The following is a 14,738-nucleotide window of genomic DNA, read 5'->3' as shown; positions in this document are numbered from 1 at the left end:
GCTGCTTGGAGGAAACGCCAATTTATTCCAAATAATTACCAACTCCCGTAGAAGTCATGATCCGCAAATGATTGGTCATAAACCATATATCAGCCCAACTGCCCAAAAAGGTTTCACCTCTGAGGCTAGGCCCACCCTCACCACTAAGTGATAAATGAGGGTGGCAACACACGCTCTCGACTAGCCCACAACATAGAGCCCAACAACTCAAGCTTGAGCCTAGGCCCAAAGACCCAAGCTCAAACCTGAGCAAAGTGAGTAGAAACCCTAATATGCTTCTGCCCATCCATCACCGCCGCCGCTGCAGCAAAATTTTTTGGCAGCCGACCACTCCAGCATCGCATCTCCGTCAAACTCTGATTCCTCAATCTCCATTCGGTAACAAAACCCAATCAGAAGTTAGAACCAAGAACTAGTTCCTGCTAAAACTGGTCGATCAAAATCCCAAATCGAACTCCAAATCGCCTGCACATTGGACTAGGGAGATCGAAGCCCATCACCTACACAAACTACCTGCACTCGAAGCTAGCCAGATTCTTCCTTTCAACTCGAAATAGTCATGATGAATATCGCAACCCCTCGGCATGTACCAAGTCTTCGAGTTTCAAGCCCCTACCTCCAAACACCTGTTGCCCACAGACGGCCCAGTCACCGAAATGACCACACCGCCACGCTCTACCCTCGCCGGCGAACAAAGGCTACCTTCGCCAACGAACAATAGCCAATCGCTACCTTTGCCGGCGAACAGCAGCCAAAGCAACCCATAACCGCTCCACGCACAGATGACGGCACCTAGGAACAACCTTGTCTGGCCTAGATCAGTGAAGGACCACGGTCAATCCCCACCGATTTGCAGGAAACCCTAGGCTAGGGTTTCAACTTGAAAAACATTCGAAATGTTGAAGTAATTTAGTGGCACATTTACCAAGTTAGTTAAGAAAGGATAATCATATGAATAGTTGAACAGACTTGTGGTTCGTAGCATGGTGTATTATTGTCACCATACTATTTTCTTAGTTCACCCTACAAACATTTGAATTATTGAAAGACTATCTTATCCAAGTTGCATGACTAATAAGTACAGTAATTTTCTAAAATACAAATTTGTAAGGAAAAATAAATATTTAACCAAAAAATAAATACAAAGGCTACTTCAATTCTCATTAGATAACATTAATCTTCATCTTCTCCACCCAAATCTAAATTTATTACTATTTTTTTTTGTCATTTTGTTCCCTCCTTATCATTAATTCATTACTTTCTGTGCCCCAGCGTTGGTGACTGACTCTGGCCTAGATGGCGCATGCAAAGTGCAACCGGACGGGTTGCTTGTTTGGTGGGCGTGCCTAAAGCTCAGAGGATGGGATCGGGAGGTGTCCTGCATCTTCTTTCTCGGTGGATAGGATTGGCTGTGTCGCGGCTGCAGGTTGGGATTGGAGGGAGATTGGGACCTTGCCGAGTCGGAGCAAAGTCTGGTAGGTGTAAGCGGTCAACGGGCCAGCTTCAATGGATGAGATCGGAGGTTGGTGGGTTGACTGGTGATGGTGATCGGACGATTGTTTCGGGTCTTAAGGCAGAGTTTTTAGGTACTGGTTGGTGTAGGGTAGGAACGGCGATGGTCGGCGTTGACCGTTGATGGTTGGACGGCGTCGAAACAAGACGCCAGTGCTGGGGAGGTGGACTTGGAGGCGATGCGTTGCAGCCTTTGCCTTAGCTCGGGAAGGATGGTTACGGCCCAATTCCTTATTTGACCGTTTGGGCTTGGGTACTACTAGTAGGCCCGTGGTGGGCTGAAGATTAGGTTGGAGCCTTTTTGGGCCCAGCCTTAGGTTATATGTTATTTAATATTTTTGTTTCTTTACATTTTCTAGTTATGTTGCACTTTGTGCGAGCAATAATTCCCTACATTAGTTGTGTAGGGCAAGTCGGGCTATGTGCTTGTGTGTGCACTCAAAGTGCCTTGTCTGCTCTAGGTAGGCGGTGAGTTCCTTACTTCGTCAAATGGTCGCTACCGCCTAGTGGTAGGGTGAAGCTAAGTGTCGTCGGATCTATCATTCGGCGGCAAAATAATGGGAAAGCTATGCATCTGGTAATTATGCTATGTTGTAATTGTATTATATATCGAGTTATCTTTCCGTTATGTCACTGCTATGTCAAAGTAAATAGAGTAGCCAGTAGTGCACTCTTTGCTAGTTGGTGCTTGTTAGAATACATGAGTTTTGTAGAGATTCCTGATATTATTTCAGGACATACTCTAGATGCATATTGTAATAAGGAGTTTAGGCTTAATGTCCCCTCCTTGTATTCGACAGTTTCATTAATCAAGGCTTGAGGGCAGCCGTACCAGCCCTTTATTCAAAAAAAAAAAAAAAACAAAGAAAATGGTAGGGTGACAATAACTGCACATTTGCTTTATAAGAGCAACTCCAACAGCTTCCCTATAATTTTTGTATTATAAGAGCAACTCCAACAGCTTCCCTATAATTTTTGTATTATAAGAGCAACTCCAACAGCTTCTCTATAATTTTTGTATTATAGAGAAGCAAAAGTCAAACCTTTAGCCTATTTTTATTCTTCAACTCCAACAGATTCCCTAGTTTACAGTAATCTATAAAATCTCTATATTCTTCTTTAAAATTTTGGAGTTTGCTGTAAATATAGGGAATTTGGTTTTCTCTCTCCTCACTTTTCCTAAAATAGAGATAGTTATAGGGAATCTGTTGGAGCAAAAGAGGCTTATTTTCCCTAAAGTAGAGAAAAATCAAAATATAGGGAATCTGTTGGAGTTGCTCTAAGGAAGCAAAAGTCAAAACTTTAACCTCTTTTTCTTCTCCAACTCCAACAGATTATTTATTTTACAACAATTTCTAAAATCTCCATAATCCTTCCTTAAAATTTTAGAGATTGCTGTAAATTTAGGAAATTTGGTTTTCTCTTTACTCACTATCCTTAAAATGGGGATAGTTATAGGGAATCTGTTGAAGCAAAAAAGGCTTATTTTTTTTTTCTTTCTAAAATAGAGTAAAATCAAAATATAGGGTAACTGTTGGAGTTGCTCTAATCGTTAAGTTGAGACATTATTTATTTATGTGATATAATTAGTTAGTACTTCATAGTGAGTGCACGGACTCTGTTGCACAACAATTGGTTTCAAAGATAATGAATCCATTGGGACATGTCACCAAATATTGCAAAATACAATAAATCGAGCTAGCTCAAAAAAGATAGAGCGGCTCGGAGACTCACATAAAGTCATGATCAAATAAATTCTCGATAACTGGAATGACTTGAAAACTAGGTGCAATAAATTCTCGGAAAATTTCTAATGCAATTGGATCATGAATCATAATATAATTGATGAGGTAAACATTGCAGAGAAATGTTGCATCTCGTCAAGCTAAGGATTACTAGGATTATCCAGACCATGATATCTATGAAACTAACGCACTGTATTAGACTTTTAGTTTTTACTAAATGATTTGTTTATGACTAGTTTCATTTTACCTCGCTGACCTTAAGTTGCGCCTATGAACTTCTAGTTTCATCACATGTACTCCTATATTCTCCAATTTAATAAATCAAGTTCAATCATTAATTTTTCCATTAAATATTTTGTAATTTGAAAATGTGGCTCTAACATTCACTAACGTAACATTGAAATTACATCGTAAGTGACGAAAAATTCAAAATATATTACACAACATACTAGGCAAAAAGCTAATGATTAAATTCCAAACGCAATTGTAGCTGACGCCCCTTACTGTTGCAACACCAAGCCACCGGTGCCACCCTCCACCACCACAACAGCCACTAGATTGGCCGGCTATTTCGTCAGAAACTGGTTACAGGCCAACACTCCATGATTAAAGAGTACACAGCCTCTGCACCAGTCTTTGATCTTCTCATAACTCGGATCAACATCCACCACTGCAGTCGCTGCAAAATCGAACAACCATCGCACCCACAATCGCCGGCACACATCTAAAAACGTCTGAACCCTCTGCAGACCAATCACTTGACCTTATTTGAACTTCATTCACAGAACCAATCACTTTACTAATTAATAGTCTAATACGATCTCATTTATAAAATAAATTATATAAAAAGAATTTATTGGTCTCATTAACCCCTAAAATTTGAACAACCTTAATAAATCCACTTTATCTCCTAAAATTTACACATGCATTATCGTCAAATTTGCCAAGCAAACACAACTCATGCACAGCTACGCACATTATTATAATAGTAAAACATATTCCAAGTTATATCTTGCTATATTTTATTGAATATATTGATTGAAATTATTGGGTTAGGCAGAGAAAAAGAACGGTCCAAAATCTCCCATGGCTTTGATTTTTTCGGCACTGGTCCAACCTAAACACGGTTCTAGAAGACTGGTTCTAGACGATGACCATAACTGTATAGTTCTTTTGGAGTACGTAGGTGTTCCCCCATCTTTCAAAAGAAAACGAAGTGAGTAGGTTTGCGATCGTGTTCTGGTCTACGTAGGTGAAACTTAATTGTTATTGACACATGGCTCCACCAAACTCCATAAATACCATTCATTCATAGTTCACATATCAAATCCAGATTGCCCTCCTCCTCCTTCTCGCTTCTTCGTCTTCCAAGTTTTATAACAACCACCTCCTACCCATCAAACCCTCCACGCTCTTTGAATGCCAGCCACCCGTCCATATCTCTATCTCTTTCTTCTATTTTTGGGGGTCTTCTATCCCAATTAACTTGATTATCTCGATCATGCTTCCTCTAACTCTTTCTTTAATTATTGGAGCCGGATATTAATTATATTTCTAACCTCCAACTGTTTTTATTGGATTGCTATGGAATAATTTCTTGTATTATATGTGAAATGGTCAACGAGGAAGAGAAGTTCTCTGTGTACAATGAATTTGCACGAAAGAAATTGTACAAACAATATGCAAATTTGAGCAAATATATAGGTGAAGTACTATACAAGATACAATGAGGAAACGTTAGAGTGAGCAAATTTGATAAGCAAGTTGGGGAGTTTTTGGATTTAAAACGTTAGGATTGTGTATCTTCTAAGTTTTGAGCTCAACTCTCTATTAACGGCTAATTATAAAAAAAATGATGTAAAATTGTAGAGTGAGTTCAAATCGAATGATTACACTTGCCATATTAATTAGTGAAAAAAAATTTGATGAGTTTAGAAATTTCAATAATAGAAAGTTTCTAAATTTTATGTCTGACCTAATATAGCAGTATTTCATACATAGTAACGATCAATTGTAATCCTTTCTTCATCTTTCAATCTATTTCTCATACATTTTTTCTTTTTTTAAATCATTTCTTACAGACTATTTTGTAAAAAATTAATCAAATTAGAAATCAATTCCTCCTCTGCCTTTAACTAATTGATGGATTTACATATATAATGAAGAAAATAAAAATTTACGATGTATATATCCCATATGTATAATTCAATAGTACGTTTCAGTGTTTCACACATTAGTAATTACGTAATAATTGATGTTATCTAATATATTTATCCTCACAATTAGTAAGTGATCACATAATTAGTATAGGATTTTTTCGTTAATAACTGATCACCTGATTGGCATGCTAGAAGCTAAAATGTAGACTAGAAAACAGTGGGTGGTGTATACACACTATCCACCGTTGGTATCCAAAATCCAAAAGAACTCGTATGTCTTGAATGTAACTAACGTGTGGGACTGGTTGTTTATATATAAACCTCATCACTCCCCTCCCTAGTCTCTACCTATCACCTGCAACCTCACTATTAATGTTGCCAGCACCCTTTAAAACTTTATACCCAAAACAAAAGCAAAGCTAGACCCTCTCTCTCTCTCTCTCTCTCTCTCTATACGGTACCAGACATGGCTCCCGCAGCTTCGAATCCTTTCGACGATCACCACGGCACCACGAGCTCGACCACAGTCTGCGTAATGGATGCGTCAGGCCACCTCGGCTCGACCCTCGTCCAGCGCCTGGTTCAGACGGGATACACAGTCCACGCCGCGCTTCAGAGCCATGGTGGGTTCATATCGATCGACTTCTTGGTTCATGATGTTATATGTGCTCGACCGTTTTGTGTTTCTTATCGGTTTTGTTTGATGAATCAGGGGAATCCAAGTTGGGTTCGGTTTCTTGTGAGAATAACAAGAGGCTGAAGATTTTCCATTTAGACCCATTTGATTACCAGAGCATAGTTGATGCTTTGAAGGGCTGTTCTGGCTTGTTCTACACTTTTGAACCTCCACAAGATCAGCCCGACTATGATGTATGTTCATTCTCTCCGATCCCCATTTTTCATTTTCACTTCTTTTTACCATTCTTTTGAATCTGAGGCCTGCAGTAACAGTAAATTAGCTTTAATTGTGTTCATGATCCGCTCAAAGGGAAACTGTAATAATCAACTAGTACTAGAGTTATGCTGAAGAATTTTTATTTTTTTTATCTTTCCTGGTCAGATAATTATGCTGAAGAAGTCACTAATATGAAGTGTCATTTCCATTAATTTTTTAATAGAAAGAATATGAATTTGAAAAGGGGGTTTTTTTAATTTTTTAATTTAAAAAGAATTTTATCTTATCTAATCAATCATATGAATAGAAGCATATGACTAAGTTCAGTTCATATGAATTATGCTTCCTATGAGTGGAGAACTGGATATATTCAATTTTTTTAACAGTTGAATCATTCATTTACGTCAAGTAACTTCATGTCTCCAATAACTTAATATAGATCGTTTTCCTTCTAGCTCTAGTTAATTTGCTTGCCAATTCCATTGTGCTTTGGCTAAGAGTCAATTACCCAAAGTATATCTTTTGACTAGAAATAGTAAAAAGAAAAAAAGAGTGACGTTTTCTAAATATGAATCATCATAATCTTCTAAATTGATAAGGATATTCGTCAAAATTTCTAAACTTTTTTGAAAAGTTGATTGTGGCTGATGGTATCTGTAACTGCGGTTGTGTGGAATTATGGTTTATGCTCCTTCCACTGTATGATTTCTAGTTGAATGAACGAATTTCGGTTTTTCTCAAAAAAAAAAAAAAAAAGATTGACTCAATGTTCCGACTTTATCATGATTTGTCCCAAGACATTAATCTTCTAAAATATTTTCTTCACTAGCGAAATTTTAATTTCAAGGATCATTTCTGTTTTTTTCCCTTTAATAAATAAGAATACTGTGCTAAATATTTTCGGATCCGTGTAGGAATATATGGCAGAAGTAGAGGTGAGAGCTGCACACAACGTTCTAGAAGCATGTGCCCGAACGGAAACCATAGACAAGGTTGTGTTCACATCATCAGTCACCGCCGTCGTTTGGAGCAGTAACAATAAATCGACGGTCGCTGCTCCGCCGGAGTTGGACGAACGGCACTGGACTGACGTCAACTTCTGTCGCAAGTTCAAGGTACTACTCATGTCAACGTACTTACTTTCGTTATTAGGTGGGCCATGGACCGGCCCAGCCCAACACTAATCAGAAATTAAATTATAACACTGACTGGCGCAAGTGAAGTCCGTGGCTATCCTCCACACGATGCACCAACCATAAATAATGAAATAGACCTACCATTAAAAAAGTCCACTACTTGAAACTACATTAATACCCCTTACCAAAAGTAGCATTGAACTTTGAGCTCGGTCAATTTCTGCTTCCTTTTTGACTTTGTGTACTAATGCTTTGCCCTTCAAAAATGGTTACAAACAGCTGTGGCATGCCCTATCAAAAACCCTAGCAGAGAAGACAGCGTGGGCGTTGGCAATGGATAGGAGCTTGAATATGGTGTCTATGAATGCAGGGTTGATGATAAATCCCGACTTGTCCATCAGCAACCCGTACTTAAAGGGAGCGGCGGAGATGTATGAAGACGGCTTGCTCGTGACCGTCGATATAAATTTCTTAGTGGATGCCCATATTTGCGTCTTCGAAGACATCACAGCCTACGGTCGATACGTATGTTTCAATAAATTCATCACTCAGACGGGTGACGCTGTTGACCTTGCCCGGAAGTTGACCCCTTCTGCCCCGGCCTCGTTGCCCCAAAGCAAGGACCAGGATATGAGAATCATCCAAGAGAGAATAAGCAACAAGAAGTTGAATAAGTTGATGGTGGGTTTCAAGAGTAAATCTCAAATGTGTTGAAGGAGGATATTGTTTGTATGGCATGGTGGAAGTTAAAAAAGCACCCCATGCCATTAAGAGAATAACTGTGTCTGGTATATCCATACAACATGATTAGTTATATATATTAGTAATTAATGTTCTTATTGATGTGGTTAATTTCCTTGTTTTGGATGTTGCACTAGTAATTCAGAAGCCAATCAAGGCGCTGCTGGTATTGTAGCATAATAGGATTTTGTAGTAGTTCAACAATTACTTCACTACTACAGATCTATTTGTAAGTTCTGTTCATAGAACTGTAATATATTTATCCTTATTATAGTTATTGGTTTGGTAATCAATCCACATGAAGTAAAGACAATAAACAACACTACCATCTAGTCTCTTAGACCTTAGAAGCAATTACGACTAAGAGGTTACGATCGACAGCGGAACAAGACGTAAACAATGAAGGATATCTAAGACGAAAACTGTATGTATCAATATTTGATATGTCAAAACATCCCTAAAACACTTGGAACAAGTAATTACTAAATTGAATCTAATCTTTTATTTGACGGAAATTATCTATGTACTTTCCTTCTATCAATTTCAACGTATTTTATTTAATTTATCGTTATATGCTGATTATGTAAAGGGTTAGTTTTGTTCATGTTAGTCCACTCATGAACCCCAACTCAAAATTCATAGAATGAGCGCACACAATTATATTTCACATTTTCACCCAACCTTTAGAATAAAGTGGGGTTCCAAACATGTAAAATGTTTCAAGTTAATATAACTCGCTTCTACCTTTGAGTTTGTTTTCATTTGGTATGTAGTCCTGTAGATCATATCTCGCGGTATGTAGACATGTAGATCATCTCTCGCGGTATGTAGACATTTAGTTTTATTCTTGTTTGCTTGCAACTTATGTTTTTTTTTAAAAATTTATTTAAAGGGAGCTAGTGCAGCTGCCCTCAATTCTAAACAATGAAACTGCTGAATACAAGGGAGGACATACAACCTGAATCCTAGATTACAATAAATATCAAGAGTCTCCACAAAATCTGTGTATTTTAACATGCACGAATTAGTAAAGAGTGCATGATTGATTACTCCATTTGCTTTGATATAGTAGTGACATACCTGAAATATAACTTTATCATGAAAATGATTATTACAAATAATATAGCTTTCCCACTATGTTGCAACTCGGAAACAAATTCAGTGACACTCTATTTCATCCTGCCACTAAGAAGTTGGGTTCATTTGATCAAGCAAACAACTCGTCGTCTCGCTAGGACAGACAAGGCACAGTATACGCATACAAGGACAAAACCCACGTCTCCCTACCTAAAAGTGGTAGGGACTTATTATTGGCATAGAGCCACATCTTATTAAAAGTAAATAACAATAAAACAAACTAGAAAAGTAAAATGGGTCAAGGGTCAGAGCCCAAGCCCAATCCAAGTTAGAAGACTGCAGATGCAGCAACACCACCATCTTGCAATCACCCTTGTCATCACACCATCGGCAGTAGCTCCACCGCCACACTACGCGACCGTTGGTCATCCCTCCATCATCCACATCCTTCTAGCAAGGAGGCCTCCCCTCCCAATCACCCCCCTCTTCAGACCGACTCCCAAACCTGATCGGAAACCTTCTTTGATCTGCACACATCAGGTCCCAATCTCGCCGCGACCCTGTCGTCACCACCTGGAGACCACACCTCTTGCTGTTTGCGCTCTGATCTATGGCGGGCGACACCAACACCACCCTCATTCCACCTAACTGCCATTGCCTTTCATTGACAAGGCATCTAAGCAATCTGGAAAGCGAAGCCACTCCTCCTCTTTCACTCCGATTGGACTAGTAGTACCACCAATCACCAAACATGAGATTCGTTCTAGCCCATCCGACGCCACCGCTGTGAGGGCGTGCAGTCATACCAGGCATACAAACAACCTAGAAAGCGAAGGCACTCCGCTACCTTTACTCCGACTAGACCAACAGTACCACCAATCACCGAACACGAGGTCCCTTTTGGCCAGTAAGGGTGTCCAGTCGGACCAAGCATACACTTTCCTCTGAAAACCAGACGCGGCTCTAGGGTATTGAGAGAATTTTCTTTTTTCTTTTTTATTCATCCAAATGTAACTTATGTTTGGAAGAAAGAAATGCGGTTGATTTAAGAAATGGGAAGAGATAGGTTTGATTAGCCTCTTATTGGTAGGAGGACTTCTATGCGGGCAAGTCTAAGCAAATTATATATACTTACCCAATACAAAATTAGCATAAGCTCAAAACAGGTTGGTTCAGTTTAAACTAGTTTATTTCGAAACAAAATCTGAAACCAAACCAAGATTTTTAAAATACAATTCAAACTTTAACCGAACCACAGATTTTTTAAGCAAAAATCAGCTTGAACCATTCACAACGATTCAGTTTATTTGGGTTTCTCAATTCTTCTCTAGAAACGTCAGAATGTAATTGGTTCAGGAAATAATGTGGTAGTTGTAACGGTTAATAATTATTCTTTTGTTCAAGTAAATCCAGAATATGTGTCTAGCCCAAACTCTAGGTTACTTGACCTAGTTATAATAGGGTTTGGGAATTAGAGATATTCATAGATATCCGATTATCTTTCCTTGTACAACTCTGATTCTATGTCTTGTAATCCTCTATATAAAGAGGATTTAGAATTAGAGATTTAGAGGATTTAGTTGACATAGTTGTAATAAGGTTTAGAATTAGAGATATTCTCGGAGATATTCACAGATATCCGATTAATTGTACGATTATCTTTCCTTTTACAACTCTGATTCTATGTCTTGTAATCCTCTATATAAAGAATCCTCTATTATCAATGAAAGCACGACTCAATTCTCTCCCAATTTCAATTTTTCTTAAATACGTTATCAGCATAATGTCCTAACCCTGAAATAAATAGTCAAACCCTTATTCAAGAAGCTAAAAACCCTAAATCCAAATACAAATCCTTGAAACCTTTTCTGCTTCCGCCACATAACTTGAAGCCCTCAACCCTAGGAATCCAGAACCGACCCGAAACTTACCGAACAGGCCATTGGAATCTCCAAACCATCCGCAGCAAATATTCCACCGGTTCACCAACTTCCAAACCTCCAATTGCTACCAAATTTTATCAGCAGTAGCTTCTCAATCCCAAAATCTGGGAACCGGAAATTTTTTCCCCTAAACTGGCCTAAAAGTACGTGAACCGATCACCTGACTATTGCTGCACCTTGAACCGGCAGAGAGAAGAAAAAAAAAATTTAAGGAAGCTGAGAAGCCCAGAAGAAGTCAGCGGCCCAAAGAGAATAAAAGAAGGAGGCGGCCCAAGCCCACTGACATAGCCCATAATCAGGCCCACTGCCACATCAGAAGCATCATCATCGCCACGTCAGCAGATTCTGCCACATAAGCAAATCGGTGCCACGTTAGCAGCTCCGACGACAGGTCAACGCCGGCGACTTTTCCGGCCAGTTTTTGACCACTTTTTCCTGCAAACTATTTCAAGGTATTTTTTACTAAAAGTTCCGGTTTTTTGAGTTTTTATTCAATTTCTCTTCTTTTTTCTCGAGGACTTGCAAACTCCCTTCTTTTACCCCCCTTTCTTCATCATAGGGGGAGACCTAATTAAGTCAAACTATGGGGGTTCGTGCTTACTCCAAGCTTGGAGCTTGTAGAGTCCTCCAAACTTAGAGTTTGTTGAGAAGAAATGATCGACCACAAACATCATTGTTTCGATCTAATCCAACCCCCTCTTGGAAATTCCTAATTTCTTGGAAGCGACTACGCTCAGAAATTCTATTGTTTTCGTGGTATCCTTTTTGCTCCGAAACTAACCCTAATCTTTTGTTGTTTTTCAGGATGAGTAACCTGAACAAATTGAGCTTCACTCCACTAGAGTCAACAGGCGCAGGATACCACAAGTGGGTCCATGATGTGCGCTAGCATATTAAGGCTGATGGGATCCTAAGTATGATCCAAGAACCATCAGAACGTGCTTAACTCCTCAACAAGCTGCCGCTTTTGAAGTGAATAGAGCTACGAGAGAGGCCAATGAAGCTAAAGCCATAATTCTCATGACAAGACACATAAATGTCGCGCTCCAAAATGAGTACCTCAATATGGAAGACCCAAGAAAACTATGGGTAGAACTCGAGCAACGTTTTGGCAACGTTCGTGACTCCCTGCTTCCTGATTTAGAAGTGAGATGGCATAGCCTCCGCTTCTGTGATTTCAAGTCCGTACTTGACTACAATTCGGAAGCACTTCGTATCAAGTCTTTGATGGAATTTTATGGGCAGAAAATCACTGATACGATGTTGATCGAGAAGACTTTCTCTACCTTCCCCGTCTCTTCATTGATGATAGCCAAGAACTATCGGATTGATGTCAATGCCGGACGCATCACAAGATTTCATGAGCTCATTGAATCCATGAACGTAGCTGAAAAGCACGACAACATACTTGTGAAGAACTATAACTCTAGACCCGTGGGAGAAAAGCAAATTTCAGAGTCTTATTATAGTCGTGCCCCTAAGGGAGGGCGCTAAGAGCGAAACCCTAAGGAAAGGGATTATTCTGGACGTTTTGGTCCATATTCTCGCCCCAAAGAGGAAGGAAGCTGCCAAGATAGGCGTGCACGGAACCGTAGAGGTCAACGTGTGAAGAGAGAGAGAGGCAAAATCATAGCCATCCCCAATGCGCTCTAGATGTGCCTCGATCAAGGGAGCCTGACCATGATGATGCTTGTCTTAGGTGTGGATCGTCCGGACATTGGGCTAAAGCATGTAATGCACCCCAGAATGTTTCTAACACATACAAGACGTATCTTGAAGTAAGGGAAGCAAATTACATGGAGCAAGAAGATCAAGATGACGGTCTCGCTCTAAGGGTTGAAGACTTCAAAGGCCAAGATCCAGAGACTAACGATTTTGATTAAGTCATTTTATTTTTCAAGAGATGTAATAGGCAATTGCCATATATTTTTGTAGTAGATGTCAATGGTTTAGTCTTTCTTCAAAGTAGGCTCACCCAAAGTAAGTGTGATGTCTAGGAAGGTTATGAGATTAGTGGTACATAAGCGAGTCTTGCTCCATCGACATCTCTCTACTCACCTAGTCACATTTATTTTGGAGTTACCGAATGAAGTTAGACGACTACCATTGTTTTGCACTAGCTAGCATTTTGGATCAGATTTTCTTTGGTCAAAGAGACAATGATGTAACTTCGTTGGCTTATGAATAAAATTTCGAGTTCTTTTTATTATAACTCCATTTTGATTATGAGCGTATTACTTTGTGACTACGATGGCTGGGTCATCAGTATTAATTCAAGGACATGGAATAATCCAAGTTTCCCTTGACAAATGGCACCTTGATTATTGTCATAGAAACTCTCTACGCTCCTAGGGCAAATCGTACCTATGAATAGCCAACGGATTCCATGTGAAAACGCATGTAGAGAACGGAAATTAGTTCCTTTGCAATACCTCTAACGATTGCGAACAAAAGCGCATCTTAGAGAAGTTTATGTGTCTCTCTAATGGACTCTATTTCACTATTCGAGCTATTAAATCCAATAAAGTCATGAGAGAAGATCTCTTGGATTTAGACACATAGTGGCTTTGTCATGACAGGATAGGTCATCCTGGTCATGATATGATGATCCGTCTACTAAAGACTTCGCACGGACATCCATTCTCTCGAGCGAAACGAAGCATGAATCAAAAGTTGATTCCTGGACTAAGTGTGACCGCCGCCGTCCACCACCAGCTTAGGGCTGGCATGTCCCTATCCATGACGCCATGGATGGAATCCATCATGGTGATGGCGTCCTAGGTGATGCTACAATCACTGACTTTGGTTCAAAGAGCATTTCAAATGCTCAGGCCCAACTAAAATCCTCATTGGTTTCTTTTAAAGCCTCTCGCTCGTTTCATAAAGACTGTTCCTTAGGGAAATTAGGACTGAGACCGTCATATGCAAAGGATATGAAAATACCCATTCTATTCTAGAATCCATGGGGATTCTGTGGACTGATTCAACCAATTTGCGGACGCTTAAATATTTCATGATGTTGGTTGATACGCAAACACGCTGGTCACGTGTTATGCCATTGTCCACTTGTAAATGCTACTTATACTACACTCCTAGAAAATATCATATGACAACGGGAACAGTCCCCGGATCATCCTATTCAGTCAATTAGATTTGACAATGCTAGAGAGTTTACATTGAAGACTTTTGATGGATATTACAATGATACTGATGTTGGACATCATATTCTCATCTACACACCCAAATGGTCTCGCAGAAATGACTACGATGGTAGTTAGGACATTGGTAATGCGCACCAATCTCCTTATATCCGCTTAAGGTGATGCAATATCGCATGCAGTTATACTAATTCATCTACGACCTACTGCAACTCAATTATCTATGTGTTACAGCTAGTGACTGGGTACAAGTATTTCGTACTTACGCACATTTGAGTGGGCCATTTATGTGTCAATTGTGCGGCTGTAGCGCACTATGATAGGTCCTTATAGACGAATGGGCAACTACGTTGGATTTGAGATTCCAACAAT

At 39.5% G+C, this 14,738-nt stretch overlaps 1 protein-coding gene across 1 annotated transcript; it reads left to right on the top strand.

The window, feature by feature from the left end:
• Positions 1-5,756: 5,756 nt before the first annotated feature.
• On the top strand, positions 5,757-8,368 carry LOC112178876 (cinnamoyl-CoA reductase-like SNL6). Its single transcript, XM_024317128.2, has 4 exons — positions 5,757-6,039; positions 6,129-6,286; positions 7,226-7,426; positions 7,727-8,368. Exons 1-4 carry the CDS (start codon positions 5,883-5,885, stop codon positions 8,159-8,161), a joined length of 951 nt encoding a protein of 316 aa, XP_024172896.1. The 5' UTR covers positions 5,757-5,882; the 3' UTR covers positions 8,162-8,368.
• Positions 8,369-14,738: the final 6,370 nt, after the last annotated feature.

Source organism: Rosa chinensis, chromosome 7 (genome assembly GCF_002994745.2).
Source record: "Rosa chinensis cultivar Old Blush chromosome 7, RchiOBHm-V2, whole genome shotgun sequence".
Taxonomy (NCBI): domain Eukaryota; kingdom Viridiplantae; phylum Streptophyta; class Magnoliopsida; order Rosales; family Rosaceae; genus Rosa; species Rosa chinensis.
The sequence above is the reverse complement of the archived record's forward strand: the minus strand, read 5'-3'. Positions and strand labels throughout refer to the sequence as shown.

What these genes read in the sequence shown, in the direction of transcription:
- LOC112178876 (XM_024317128.2), top strand. Translation starts at nt 5,883, where the DNA reads ATGGCTCCCGCAGCTTCGAATCCTTTCGACGATCACCACGGCACCACG. An exon ending in CGCCGCGCTTCAGAGCCATG is followed by an intron (nt 6,040 to 6,128) that starts GTGGGTTCATAT and finishes TTGATGAATCAG; the next exon opens with GGGAATCCAAGTTGGGTTCG. An exon ending in AAGATCAGCCCGACTATGAT is followed by an intron (nt 6,287 to 7,225) that starts GTATGTTCATTC and finishes GGATCCGTGTAG; the next exon opens with GAATATATGGCAGAAGTAGA.